A 15,226-nucleotide genomic window follows, 5' to 3' on the forward strand; every position below is an offset into this window, starting at 1 on the left:
AAACGCGGCCCTTTCCCTGGCCAGAGGCTGTGGGGGGGGGGGATGTAAAACTAAAGACAGACAGGCAGATAAAGGTTGGCTGATGGTTGCGTGGAAAGGACATAGGGTTGCCAACTCCAGGTTGGAAACTTCCAGGAAATTTTAGGGATGAAGTCTGCTGAGGGTGGGGTCTGAGGAGGAGGAAGAGGGGGAAGAGGGGGACCTCAGACAGATACAAGCCCACACTCCAGACAAGCTGTTGCCAGTCTCCAGGTGACAGCTGGAGAGCTCTTAAAGCTTTGGTGCTAATTCAAAGTGTTGCAATTTATCAACAGAGTAGTGTTTTGGAAAATCTTTAGGAATTGTTTGGTGCATTTACGATGGGGCTCCTGGGGAACTATTGTTGCCAATCTTGGCCCAGCAGCCATCAAACCATTCTCTTCAACCCCCTGCTGTGCAGCTGACTTTCCCCTAGGGTTGCCAATCTCCAGGTGGGACCTGGAGATCTCCCACTGTTACAATTGATCTCCAGATGACAGAGATCAGTTCCCCTAGAGAAAATGACTGCTTTAGGAGGGTAGACCCTATGACATTATACCTGCTGAGTCCTTCCACCCCCCCACCCAATGCTACCCTCTACAGAATCCACCCCCCAAACCTCCAGGTATTTCCCTCCTTAGAGCTGGCAACCCTACATTCCCCTCAATGCCTGTTGGTAGGCAACTAAGCTTGGTCCTGTCACCTACTTTGGCCTTTGGGAGAAAACACATTGGGGCCAGTCCTGATAGGGTTGCCAACTCCAGATGGGAAATTCCTGGAGATTTGAGGGATGGAGCCTGAAGAGGGTGAGGTTTGAGGAGGGGTGGGACCTCAGACAGGTACAATGCCATAGACTCCACCCTCCAAACCAGTCAGTCCCACATAGGGAACCATTGTTGCCAATCTCCAGGTGAGGGCTGGAGAGCACTCAGAATTACAACTGCTCTGCAGAAGGGAGGGCAGACGTCAGCTGAAGTCAAAGGGGCAGATAATGGTAGGTTAATGGTTAGCTGGGAAGGAGATGGGGTTGCCAACTACATGCTGACAAATTCCTGGGGATTTGAGGGGTGGGGTTTGCAGAGGGGTGGGACCTCAGACAGGTAGAATGCCATAGACTACACCCTCCAAACCAGCCACTTTGTCCTGGGTAACAATTGCTGCCAATCTCCAGGTGAGGGCTACAGATCACTCACAATTACAACTGCTCTTCAGGTAGCAGAGATCAGTTCCTCTGGAGAAAACAGTGGACTCTGTCATTATACCCTGCTGAGGTCACCACAGCAAATTGACACTGTTTGCCCAAAGCCAGAGCACTGCCCCAGACCCTCTTTCTAGATCCCGTTGTATTGCTTTCACAACGGGCTTTGCAGCTAGTAGTGCTATAACACAACACTCCAGGCATTCCAATGCAGTTGATATAGTGCTGTTGCGTTATAGTGTTATACTGTTATAGCACTATAGCGCTCTAAAATGAACATCCCCCCCCCCCAAAAAAAAGCTGGAGATCGCCTGCGCGGGCGAAAAACGGCGGGAAAAAGCACATCGGAACTGGGAGAGGAAACTGAAGACTACTTGGAAGCAGTTGACAGGTAAAACACTTCAGCCCCGTTTCCTAAACAGGACGGTAGCGTTTGTGTGTGAAATTACAAATATATTCTGGTAGGGAACCGGTTCTAAAACGGTTCTGTCTGAAATGACAGACCAGAAACCGTTTGGGAACCGTTCCTCTTCCAGATTATATCGTCTGTCTGAAATTCCTCAATATTAACACAGATGTATGTGTGATAGTTTCCCTTTACAGACTGGTTGAGGATCAAGATGGGTAGCCATGTTAGTCTGTCTGTCGTAGTAGAAAAGAGCAAGAGTCCAGTAAACCCTTAAAGACTAACAAAACTTGTGGCAGGGTATGAGCTTTCATGAGTCACTGCTTACTTGTTCAGATACCAGACCGGTTGTAGACATTACTAAGATAATGCATGTGAAAAACTGAACACAGAATGGTGCTAATTGAATCAATTTCAACTGTACATAATGGTGACTTAACACTCTCACAGTAAACCTCAAGGGATGGAACAGGATAAGTTTCAAAACAGAATAATTTATAACAAGAACACTATGATCATTCCATAATAATAGACAAGCAGGCATGAGTTGGATCCAGAACAGATTAGCAATGTCTCACTATGGCCCCCTCCCACTAGAGACCACCCCAGGGTTGCCAACCTCCAGGTGGTGGCTGGAGATCTTCTGGGATTGCAACTGATCTCCAGGCGACAGATCAGTTCACCTGGAGAAAATGGCCACACTGGAAGGTGGACTCCATGGCATTATACCCCACTTAAGTCCCTCCCCTCGCCAATCTTCACCCTCCTCAGGCTCTACCCCCGAAATCTCCAGGTATTTCTCAACCTGGAGCTGGCAACCACACCCCCTTGTGTCCTTCCTCAGGTTTCCCTATCCTCCAGGAGTAGCACTTTGTGGAGACCAGTTGGGTGCAGTGGGAGGGAAGGCAGGAAAGTTCTGTCCCACTGATGGAAGATTTAGTCTGGATCCAACCCTTAGCTTCTGGAACAGGAACCCTAAGCAAAAAGGCACTGACATCCAAAATGCACGAGAACATAGCCTATTCAGTTCCTTAAAAGGAAGGTACAGAAGTGGGTTGGCCGTGAGCTGTGTAGTAGTGCCTTCCCAAAGCAAAAAATGGAAGTTGCTACGGCGCCTCAGATCCAACCCGCAAAGGCGAGGACTGCTGCTATCTATCATTTTTACAGCATCATCAATATGCATAGAGTTTCAGAGCCAAAGAGCAGGCAGTTGCTTACACCACAGTGAGTGCAATATACAGTGAGTCAAGGGGAAAGAGATAATAATAAAAAGGGAAAGGGGAGAGATGCACACAAGGGACATCATATTATAGCAGAAAATGCAGTTTCATGTATGCTTAGACACAGACTTGAGGATGCGGGAAGATGACGGAAACCTTTAGGAGGAATTTGGAGAGGGAAAGCTGCAAAGTGTACGGGGACAACGGGAAATGGTACAGCTGGAGAGAAGAGCCCTGTTCACACATTACTGTTAATGAATGTAAATCCTGCCTATATGTGCATACATTTGTTTTTAAGGAAGAGCCAACACATATTCACTTTACTAATGAAATCAGGGACCAGTACCTGGATCAATGCGGGGTTTGTATCACACACCCAGCTGCACATGCATTGACTGTAACATGAGAATTTCTTAAGGCACACACAAAGAACAATCAAGTGTACGCTTCTACATGTGCTGACTGTAACTTGTGAACAGGGCTACGGTATTAAGGGAATGTAAATGAGTATACTAATAGAAGTTTCTCCTGGAGAAATATTCTGAGTAAGTTTTGCTGTACACTCAGATACTGACTTGGAGCACATGAACAGGATGTTCCTCTAGCTTCAACATCAAAAATCTCACAGGCAGAAATGACAGAACAGCTGTATTTCAGATGCTACAGTACAGATCCCATGGCCTTCAGTTTGCAAGACCTGAGCAAGACTATTAATGATATGATGTTTTGGAGGTCATTAATTCCTAGTCACGACCTAATTTAAAATTGACACATGCAGTAGCTCAATTTTGGCACTCCAACCATGTGTAATAGAAACACAAGCTACTCATGATCCTCACAATATCTTTATTTTTTTATTTTTCGCATTTATATCCTGCCCAGGGGTCTTTTCATAGAAAAAGAGCTGCAGGAGCTCATTAGCATATAGTATGCTAATGAGCTACTAGGCTATTAGCATAATAGGTCATTAGCCTATGCAACGCCCCCTGACATCACCGGAAGTGATGTCAGAAGGGGAAGCAAAAGGGGGGGGAAGGCATCTTCAAAAGCCTCCCCTTCCCTGGCGGGGGGGGGGAGAGAAAGAAGGGGTTTAAAGTTTAATCCCCTTCTCACTAGAGTTGGGCTGCAAAAGAAGAAAAGAAGGAAGGAAAAAGAGAGAAAGAGCAGAGAGAAGGAACGAAGGAAGGAAAGTGAAAGAAAGAAGGAAAGAAGGAAGGAAAGAGAAGGAAAGAAGGAGGAAAAGAAAGAGAATGAAAGGAGGCAAAGAGGAAAAGGAAAGAATGAAAGGAGGGAAAGAAAGAAAGAGCGAGAAGGGAAGAAGGAGGGAAAGAAAGAAAGAGCGAGAAGGGAAGAAGGAAAAGAGGTAAAGAGAGAGAAGGAAAGAAGAAGGAAAAGAGAGGAAGGAAGGAAGAGAACGGAAAGAGAGAAAGAAGAGGAGGGAAAAAAGGGCAAAGAGATGGGGGGAGGCTCTCCCACCCCCACTCCCCCAATCAAGCCTCCACCACCCCCACGGATCCCTCACTTACCCTGGGAGGCAGCGGGGGCCCTCTTCTGCCCTCCCACGGGCCGCAGCACTCCGGCGCTGGCCTTGGGAGGCGGCGGGGGGCCTCTTGTGACCCCCCCAGGGCTGCAGCACTTTGGGACTAGCCCCAGCGCTCCGGCGCGGGCCCTGGGAAAGCAGTGATGGGCCTCCTCGGGCCTCCCTGGGGCCACAGTGCTTCAGCGCGGGCCCGGAAGGCCAGTGACAGGCCGTAGCGGGGGGGGGGGAGCTGGGGGCAGGGCTTGCTGCCGCCGCCATTTTGCCAGCTCCTGGGCTCCCGGAGCGGCACTCCAGCGCACTCCGGCCCCAAAAGACCCCTGATCCTGCCCATCCTGTAGACAGGCTCAGGGCAGATTACAACTTTTCAATAAATACAATAAAATTTAAAACACATCATAAATATATAAAATCAATAATCACAGCTTGCCGTAGGGAGAAACCGGCCCATTGATGTAGATAATATGGCCGGTTATCAGTGGACAGATGACAGCAACCTCAGGGAGGGCCATGTATGGGTGCCTGCTGCCTCAGCCAAAGGCCTGGCGGAACAGCTCCGTCTTGCGGGCCCTGCGGAATTGAAGAAGATCCCGCAGGGCCCTGGTCTCAATGGGAAGCATGTTCCACCAGGTGGGTGCCAGAGCAGAAAAGGCCCTGGCCAAGGCTAGGCGGACATCCTTTGGGCCAAGGATCACCAGGAGGTGTTGACTATCAGAGCGTAACGCTCTCTGAGGCGTATATGGGAAGAGGCAGTCCCTTAGGTATGTTGGTCCCAGGCCATATAAGGTTTTGAAGGTGATTACCAACACCTTGAAGTGGATCCAGTACTCAACCGGCAACCAATGCAGCTGACAAAGCACATGCTGAAGTGAGCCCGCACAGGTGTCGACGTCAGCAGGTGTGCCACCGCATTTTGTACCAGCTGTCATTTCTGGATCAGCTTCAGAGGTAAGCCTGCATAGAGCGATCTGCAGTAATCAAGCCTGGAAGTGACCATTGCATGGATCACCGTAGCTAGGTCCTGGGGGGAGAGATAGGGCTTCAGTAGCCTGATCTACCTAAGATGGGAGAATGCAGATCTGGTGACTGCAACAACCTGGGTCTCCATGGACACCCGTAGTGACCGCTGTATCATGCCCAGAAGATGACAAAAAGCCTCCAGGATCCCTGGCCAAACTGACCTGGAGAAAAATTGCTTCCTGACCCCAAAGCATTTCCCTGGGCATGTAAGAAAGGGCCACAAGAACTAAGCACTGATGCAACCCTTCCTGCCCTGTCTTCTTGTGATCTACCTACGTTCATAGAATCAGCATTGCTGTCAGATGGCCACCTAGCCTCTGTTTGAAAACCTCCAAAGGAGAGCCCACCACCTCCCAAGGAAGCCTGTTCCACTGAGGAACTGCTCTGTCAGGAAGTTCTTCCTAGTGTTTAGCCGAAAACTCTTTTAATTTCAACCCATTAGTTCTGGTCCGACCTTCTGGGGCAACAGAAAACAACTCCTCACCATCCTCTATGTGACAGCCCTTCAAGTACTTGAAAATGGTTATCATATCACCTCTCCGTCGTCGCCTCTCCAGGCTAAACATACCCAGCTCCTTCAACCTTTCCTCATAAGAGTTGGTCTCCAGACCCCTCACCATCTTCGTTGCTATCCTCTGGACATGTTCCAGCTTGTCTATATTCTTCTTAAATTGTGGTGCCCAAAACTGAACACAATACTCTAGGTGAGGTCTAAACAGAGCAGAGTAAAGTGGTACCATCACTTCACGTGATGTGGACACTATACTTCTGTTGATACAGCCCAAAAATGCATTTGCCTTTTTAGCAACTACATCACACTGCTGACTCATGTTCAGTGTATGGTCTACTAAGACCCCTAGATCCTCCTCGCACATACTACTGCCGAGACAAGTCTCCCCCAACCTATAATTATGCATCTGATTTTTCCTACCTAAATGCAGAACTTGACATTTATCCCCACTGAAATTCATTTTATTTGTTTTAGCCCAGTTTACCAGCCTGTCAAGATCATCCTGTATCCTGACTCTGTCTTGTATCCTATTTGCTACCCCTCCCAATTTAGTATCATCTGCAAAGTTAATAAGTATCCCCTCTATCCCTTCATCCAAATAATTGATAAAACAGGTCCCAGGACAGATCCTTGAGGCACTCACTTGTCACTCCTCTTCAAGAAGATGAGGAACCATTCACAAGCACTCTTTGGGTGCGATCTGTCATAGAATCATAGAATGTTAGAGTTGGAAGGGACCATGCAGGTCATCTAGTCCAACCCCCTGCACTCTGCAGAAGCATAGCCAAAAGATAGCCCTACAATATGCCCGAAAGATGGTTGTCCAGCCTCCGCTTGAAAACGTCCAACGAAGGAGCATCCACCACTTCCCATCAACCAGTTATAGATCCACCTAACAGTCATAGGATCCAAACCACATTTTTCCAATTTGTCAACAAGTATATTATGTGGAACCTTACTGAAATCAAGATAAACTATGTCTACAGCATTCCCGATTCAGCAAGGTAGTGACTTTCTCAAAAAAAGAGATAACTTCAATAGTAAAATAAGTTGCAATACAGCTGTTAAAACCACAACACTGCATTCAGGTGCTCCGGAGCTTTGCATGCATGAAAAATACATGCATTGCCCCTTTCACTTAACACTGCAACCACACATTTTCAGGAGGATCATGGGTAGCATGTGCTCCCATTATGCGTGGTTGGAGCAGCAAAGTCAAATGTCTGAAAAGGGCTGTTGTTGTAGGTAACACAAAGCACAGGAGGCCTACCCATCCTTTCCTGTGCAGTTTAAGACAACACACATCCCTCTATAACTTACTTTTGGCTGGGAAGAAACAGAATTTTTTTGATGCTGCCCTGAAAAATATGCCTTGGCTCACTCACTGGAGACATCGAGAACGTATATGCTCTGCAGTCATTTTAGCGTGTTACACATTGTTCGCTCCCATTCTTTTTTTTTTTTTTTTGTCACACTCTTGGTAGGATTAGGCAGGATTATAGGTATTGTTAGGCAGCCTGAGAAGGATGCTGGGAAGAAGCTTATTCAGCAAAGTGCTGAGCTTGACCCCCTCCCCAGATATGTGGGAGCAGGCGGGGCGGGGGGGGGAGCATTTCCGGTGTGAAGAGAAGAAAAACTGCAAGGAATGTTAGAGGGGGGAGGAATCTAACACTTCGGCAGAGGTACACTTCTTTGTATTCTAGAGCCATTTATCGGTGCCTGGGTTTCCACCTAAAAATATGCACAGCTTAGACTTCATGTGTTCTTATGGCTCCAGGCTGTATTTCTGCCATTCCCTGAGCCATTTTCACCCCCGCTGAAGAAAACCTCTGCATATCTGCCATTTTCTCCCCATCAGGAATAAAAGTGGGCAAAGTGCGGGTTACGACACTGGTTACCCAAGACGTGGCAGAGAAGGAAAGGGTTAACCTCTCCTGTGGAAAATGCAGCTCTAGTACCTACATTTGGAAAATAAAAGGTCTTCTAAACTAATCTAACTCTAATGTGTAAGCTTTGCCCTAAGGAACAGAAACAGGCAGGGTGATGCAGTGCTGAGGATGAGACACAAACAAGAAACTCCAGGAAAAAAAATCAGATGACAAGTCTTTCAACACCTTTTTCTTATTTCTTTCTGAACTCGCTGCCAAGAGGCTGGGACTAATGAGACCTGAGCAGCTAGATCTGTGCAGACAGCGCTAAATTCGTGGCTGACTTCTGACGCAGGGAAGTCAGCTTAGCTTGACTTCAACATACACATCTCTTCGCAACACCCTATTAAGTCTGCATTCAACACATACCCCCAGTTGCAAGTCCCTGCTCCGAAGGACAGCAGCATTCTTCTCCTCGCACAGCTGTGCATAGCGCATGGCCAGCATGTAGTTTTCGTCCTTCAGTCTCAGCAGCTCCATGCTGTTGGAATCCCACTCCTCCTGGAACCTCTGGCAACGCTCCTGCACCTTCCGCAGCCCCTGGAGCTGTTGCTTCAGCTGGGTGACCTCCTCCTGCAATGCCTGGTTCTTCACTTGAAACTGGTGCTCTTTGGCCAGATGCCCTTTCCTCTGGGCCCTTGCCTTCTTCACTTCCATCATCAGGAACTGCGTCAGGCCTTCCGGCCCCTCTTCATCTGCAAAGAGGGCAGAGATGGTTGGGTCTTTGAGTGCTAGGACTATAAAGAGCACTCGCCAATGGGGCAACTGAGTTAAATGCTGCATAGCCACGGGCATCTGCAGTGGTAAACAGTGCAATGTGTGAAATGGAGACAGGCACCAGGAAGAGGCAAGACAATCGCTAGCGCAAGCTGGCCCGTAGCTACGGTGGGGCATCTCAGGGCTCCGTCCCCTCAAACGGGAGGCACGCCCCACAAAAGCTGCTGCCCCTCTCCCCCCCTCCTGTGGCATTAAAAGGGCCCTCCAGCTGATCGACGGGTGTAAATGGCCCTGCTAGGAAAACAGCATTTAAAGGAGACCCTTTAAATGCTGTTTTTCTAGTGGGGAGTGGCATACTTTCCCTGACCTCTAAGTGGCAGGCAGCCTGCACTAGAAAAATAGCATTTAAAGGGTCCCTTTTTAATGCTGTTTTCCTAGCAAGGGAGGTGCACACTTTCCTGTTCTCCAAGCAGCAAGATCAACGCATGGAGATCACAGAAAGCCTACAGCCGCCCCCTCCCTTGCATACTGCTGGCAGCCGCCCCTCTCCCTCACCTCTTGCAAGGGAGGGGGCAGCTGTAGGTTTTCCCAGTTCTCCCTCCCCCTCCCTTGCTGCCCCACAAAATTTCCCCATTCCCCGAATCCCCACCAACCAAAATTTCTGCCTATGGGGCTGAGTTCAAGGCTACCACCACTCACTCTCGCATGCATTTCTGCAACAAAAAGCACTTTATGTTGTGAAGCAAACTAGGGTTGCCAGATGAGGCTGACAAGCCAGCGAGGGACTTTTCAGGAGACTCTGGGAGAGGGGAGGGAAGAAGCACAATTGAACTCCAAAGCTGGAGGCCATGGCATTTAATGGGACCATGTTCCTTTTAAATGCCTCCCTCCATTGGAAATAATGGAAGATGGGAGCACCTTATTTTGGGGCTCATATAATTGGACCCGGTCCAATCTTTTTCAAACGGGGGTAGGGGGGGTAGGAGAAGCACCAAATACTATACTGAAAATTTGGTGCCTCTACCTCAAAAAGCAGCCTCCTCCAAGCCCCAGATATCCACAGATCAATTCTCCATTATACCCTACGGGAACCAGTCTCTATAGGGTATAATGGAGCGCCCAGCGGACATTTGCCCTCCCCGCTTTCCGATAACCCTGAAGCCAGGGAGGGCCTCCAAACCAGAGGATCCCCTGCCCCCAACTGGGGATTGCCATATACACAAGAAGACACTGAAAAGGAAATAATAACAACTGTGAAGTTTTGCACAAAGACTTATTTAAAACATTTGTTATACTCTTTGCATGTAAATGTTTATATGAATGTGCTTGGTAAACAATATAATTGACTATACAATGTTATACTGAATAATTATATCACGGCTGTATTTTGGTTATTCTTAACTCCCAACTGGGGATTGGCAACCCTAAAGCATATGCATGGCCAAAAAGCTTACCATGCAGTGCTAAACTGGCTTTTAGTGCAACTGCTGAGGCATCAGAGACATCCAATGATTAAACTATGGAGTCCCAATATACACAAATGCTCCCCCCCCTTAATTTCTTCATTTACTCAAGAGGCTTCTTTCTACCAGAAATGTCCACAGACAGAAAGGATTTCCATCTGCAAAGCATAACTTTCTTGCTTGTTGTCTCTTGCTGCAAAACCAAAATGCCTCCCCACTGGAAAGGTTGCTTCTCAGGCACAGCACAGTCCCCAAGAACAGCAAAGGGGAGGAGTCAGAGGTCTGCTACGGGAGGAGAAAATTAGCGAAAGTCACACCCCACCTTTTGCTCACAAAAATCCTTCATGGGATCCAAGCCAGAGTTTTCTACTGTGCAGACCCTATTCACACATCTCTCTTTCTAATTACTTTTCCCCCTATGCATACATACAATCCTCCCAAGGATTATATTCCATTGTTCTTACTCACAGCAAGCTCATTTATTGTGCTCAGGAGCACTTTTATTAACTTGTAAAAAGGATTATTTTGCATAAATTTGCTTAATATGCATGCTTTATTTTTAAGGGACAGTGGTTTAAATAAGAACAGTCTGGGTTCACAGATACCTGTATAAGAAGGGAAGTGTAGGGGTACAGTTGCGCTCTAACAGGTGGGGGCGGGGGATCCCCCAATTTTGCCGGCCCACCGCTGGCCAGCTAGCCAACGGGGAAGCCCCACCCCCAAAAAGACGTTCCTTGGCGGCAGCATCGATGCAATGATGTCACTTCTGGAACAGCGATGTTGTGGGGTGAAACTCTACTTTTTGGGAAAGACCCTATGGTTTGTAGCTATTATTACCACAGAATTTTGGCCAAAAAGTAGAGCATTGCCTTGACGTTGCTGACATGATGATGTCACTTCCAAAAGTGATGTCATCACATCGACGACATCCCCACCCACCCCCGGAATGCCCTCCAACCCCTCCCCTCCCACCGGCAGCAGGTAAGGACCTGGCAACCCTAACATGGAGAAGCACATGGGTAGAAGTAGGAGGAACAGAAACACATTATGAAGCATTTTGTAGACTGGCTCTGAACTAGCAAGCTGCCCTGCATGACAGTACGCACGAAGCCGGGTTTCTTGCTTCTTTTCCGGCAAAGCACCTGTGCATCAAAGTAATCCGAAAGGCTTGGCTAAGCCTACAGATCGGGCATATACTAAACTGCAGGCACTATTCAGCTCTTCCCAGTCATGAGGGCTAGGAACGTTTCTGTTTAAAAGCAAAACACCCCCAAGATCCTCAGAAATTCAGATGAAACACAGCACTGAAGATTCCACATGAAATCCTACACCTCAACAGAATGTCCAGGGTCACACACAAACTATCAAGGGCTCTGGATCCTAGGATTCCTCAGGCCTCTCCATATCTAACTAATCATACAAGAGGAAGATGTCTGTAACTCCTTACCCAGGATCATAGAGCAGCGCTGAACAGGCTGCTTCCCTGTCAACTGGGTGAAATGTTCGGGATAATAGAACTCCAAGGATTCTAGGAATGCTTCATAGCCCCGCCTCCCTCGGCTTCGAAGGATATCCATGAGGAGTCCTGCAGACAAAGACATAGTGAGTCAAAAGACACTTTCTCTGAACTAATAAGTGTCATATGAGCAGCAGGCAGAATCCTGTAATTGCAGAGTCTTAAAGTCATAGAACTGGAAGGATCTAACACAGCCATCTAATCCAACTCTCTGTCACTGCTGAGAACTATCATGGGGCTGTGGATAGATTGTTCACACTGGAGACTCAAATTCAAGTCCTGCTTTTGCTCTAAACCCACCAAGAGAGCTTTCAGAAAATCATTTTCTTCTTGAAGAAAGAGCAAGACATAAATAAATGCCAGGATCTTTGTCTGGCTACTCAATCAAGATGCCTGAACCTTGGGGACTTCTATGGATAAAGGTTCCCCACTTGGCTTCCACAATATTTGAGCTTTATTTGTGTTAGGCCATTGTTTTTCCTAATGTGAAGTGCTGCATATACTCTGAACAAGGAAAAACCAGCAGGGAATACCTTCCAAGCCACAAGATGCATAATTCCTTGTAAAAACAGTCCAAGACACATTCACTGAGTGTCTCGATGCTTAGAGACCATAATGGAACTTTCATGTTTTGAGCCATTATACCTCGTTGTCAGGTACTAGAGTCAAGGGGGCTTAATTTGACAGAAAGCCTTCCAAGACAAAATTATTGGCTGCTACTGGAGACTGAATGATGGGCCTTAAATTTGATCCAGTAAGGCAATCCTTAATTATTTCCTAGTGGTCTCTGTTTCAAGAGAAGCATGAATGCCTCAGGAACAGGAAGCCTGCCTATTGTCGATCTGGGGACAAGAGAATTTCAACAGAAATGCACACTAAAAGCTGCTTCAGACTTCACAAGGCAGCCTAAATATAATTCTATGAGCATTTGCAGCAACAACCAGATTAAGAGCAAAGTACACACAAACACATGCATCTCTAAATGCTCAACATGAGCGAGGGAGCCATTACCAACCAAAGCATGAAACATATCCACTACGTCTTTCATAATGTACTCCTCACCATCACAATTTATGGAAGAGTTTATGAAGCAAAAAAGGCACTTTTACATCATATGCTTTGTGAGAGGAGCACTTTCCCCACCTGTACGGTTGCTCTTGCATGGAAACCGGTAGGCACTCAGCACCTCCTCTTCATCCTGCTCATCTATCACACGACACTGGCGCAGGTACGGCGTTAGCTTGGCTGGGTTCAGAGACCGGGTGAGCTGATGCCGCACGCTTTCAATCTTCTCCCACAAGATACTTTCCTCCTCTTCCACTTCTGAGAGGCTTGGGGTCTTGTTGACCATATCCACAGGCCCTAAGGGGCACAATCAAATTAATCAAAGATGGGTTCATTTCCTTTTAATCTCTGCACTTACTATCAGGATGGCTATTCCCCCTCCATTTCAATGTATGCTCAGGGCCAAAGAGGGAACATTCATCTTCATGGAGTACACAGAAACTCATGAATCAACTTTAAACTCATTCTTTAGACCATTAATTTATGAAAGTCAGTATCAACTAACCTCACTGGCAGCAGCTTTCCTGGCAGCAGAGAGCAGGGTCTCAAGGTAAAAGTTTCTTCCATCACCTATAACCTGACCTTTTTAACAGAAAGTGCCAGAACTGAACCTGGGACCTTATAAATGGAAAGCATATGAAGAACAGTTGGTTTTTATACCCTGCTTTTCTCTTCCCAAAGGAGTCTCAAAGTGGCTTACAATCTCCTTCCCTTCCTCTCCCCACAACAGACACCCTGTGAGGTTGGTGGGGCTGAGAGAGTTCTGAGAGAACTGCTCTTGAGAGAACAGCTCTGATAGAACTGTGACTGGCCCAAGGTCACCCAGTAGGCTTTAAGTGGAGGAGCGGAGTATCAAACCTGGTTCTCCAGATTAGAGTCCATCACTCTTAATCACTACACCACACTATCTCTATCCCTGAGCCACAGCTCAGCCTATGGAACTGAGTTGAAGTGTGTGTTTTCTGTATTAATTTACATAGAACATAAAGAACAGATACAATGTAAGAAAGGCAAGGGACAAACTTCAGGGTTAATGAAGTTATCTTGGGCAGAACTGCCCGCAGACAGAACAGTACCAAAATGGATGGAGTAGACACAGAGTGTGTAGATGGGAGCTTCTAAAACTCCCTCCTAGAATACCTGTGTAGGGAATCGCCTTTTTTTTTTTGCAAATCTCATCCCCAAACCCAAAGGTGTCAAATTCATTTGTTACAGGGGCCTGATCTGAAATAAATGTCACTTTGTCGGGCCAAGCCATGTGTGCCATAAAATGTAACACAAGGTATCAGAGATATAAACTTTATAAAGACAATTTCAGATGCCAAATGGCAATAGCAGGCATAATTGGATTAGGTGTGATATGCAGACAGGTGGAGATACCAGCATCGGTGTGATATACAGACGCGTGGAGATCAGCATTGGTAATGAGACAGGAAACCTAGGTCTCAATTTGGTACAGGAGGATTCAGTCCAGGAGGATGCAAAGAATAAGTGGAAATAAGTCTGAAGAACTGAGCAGTGACTCACAAAAGCACATACCCTACCACAATTTTGTTAGTCTTTAAAGGTGCTACTGGATTCTTACTCTTTCTACTACTATTAGAAACCACAACATTCAAAAACCAGTGGGGTAACATTTTAACCTTCTAGGAATCCAAGGCACTCAGCTGCTGACCTAAGAGTAGCAGTTCTCTTACAAAGGAGATTAGAGAGACTGCTGATTTGCAACTGATCACAAAGCTCAAGACGATGCAAACTACTGGGCTGAATTGAAACCTACATTTCTTCTCTCAGTACCAGTGCCTGCTTATTGTCATTTGGCATCTGAAATTACTTCATTCTCCAAGATATAAGGACAGATGGACTCACATTCCAGCTGTATCTGAAGAAGTGAGCAGTGATTCATGAAAGCTCATGCCCGCCACAAATTTTGTTAATCATTAAGGTGCTGATGTACTCTTGCTCCCTTTCACTGATAAAGAATGCAAGCTGTGCTGTTAGGTTCCCCCCCCCCAGTTGTTAGAAATGGAAAGGGGGATCTCTCCAAGTGCCACGGGACTCCCCCCCCACACACACCAGCATGCTCTCTCTGGCTCTTTCCTTCCCCCTCCCTCCCTCTCTCTGAAGAAGAAGTGTGTTTGCCCACAAAAGCTTATACCTGGAATACTTCTTCACCCAAAGAGTGATTAACACTTGGAATTCACTGCCACAGGAAGTGGTGGCGGCTACAAGCATGGACGGCTTCAAAAGGGAATTAGATAAGCATATGGAGCAGAGGTCCATCAGTGGCTATTAGCCACAAGGTATAGATAGGGACTCTGGGGCAAGTGATGCTCTGTCTTCTTGGTGCTTGGGGGGGCGGGGTCAACAGTGGGAGGGCTTCTAATGTCCTGGCCCCACTGCTGGACCTCCTGATGGCACATTAGCCACAAGGTATAGATAGGGACTCTGGGGCAAGTGATGCTCTGTCTTCTTGGTGCTTGGGGGGGCGGGGTCAACAGTGGGAGGGCTTCTAATGTCCTGGCCCCACTGGTGGACCTCCTGATGGCACTGGTATTTCTGGCCACCGGCGTAATCTATGCGGGGGCTGGGGGGCTGAAGATCCCCCCGAAATTCCCCAGAAGCCC

The 15,226-nt window shown here is 47.2% G+C and overlaps 1 protein-coding gene across 1 annotated transcript in view; it reads right to left on the reverse strand.

Moving 5' to 3' along the window:
- The window catches only part of CARD10 (caspase recruitment domain family member 10), a 60,523-nt gene that overhangs the window by 36,714 nt on the left and 8,583 nt on the right, over positions 1-15,226 (reverse strand). The window contains exons 2-4 of the mRNA XM_015405981.1: positions 12,678-12,896; positions 11,466-11,603; positions 8,208-8,533 (exon numbers count right to left, since the gene is read on the reverse strand). Coding sequence (XP_015261467.1) covers positions 8,208-8,533; positions 11,466-11,603; positions 12,678-12,896 — 683 coding nt within the window. The remainder of the gene's footprint in view (positions 1-8,207; positions 8,534-11,465; positions 11,604-12,677; positions 12,897-15,226) is intronic.

Source organism: Gekko japonicus, unplaced genomic scaffold (genome assembly GCF_001447785.1).
Source record: "Gekko japonicus isolate JY-2015 unplaced genomic scaffold, Gekko_japonicus_V1.1 scaffold385, whole genome shotgun sequence".
NCBI classification, from domain to species: domain Eukaryota; kingdom Metazoa; phylum Chordata; class Lepidosauria; order Squamata; family Gekkonidae; genus Gekko; species Gekko japonicus.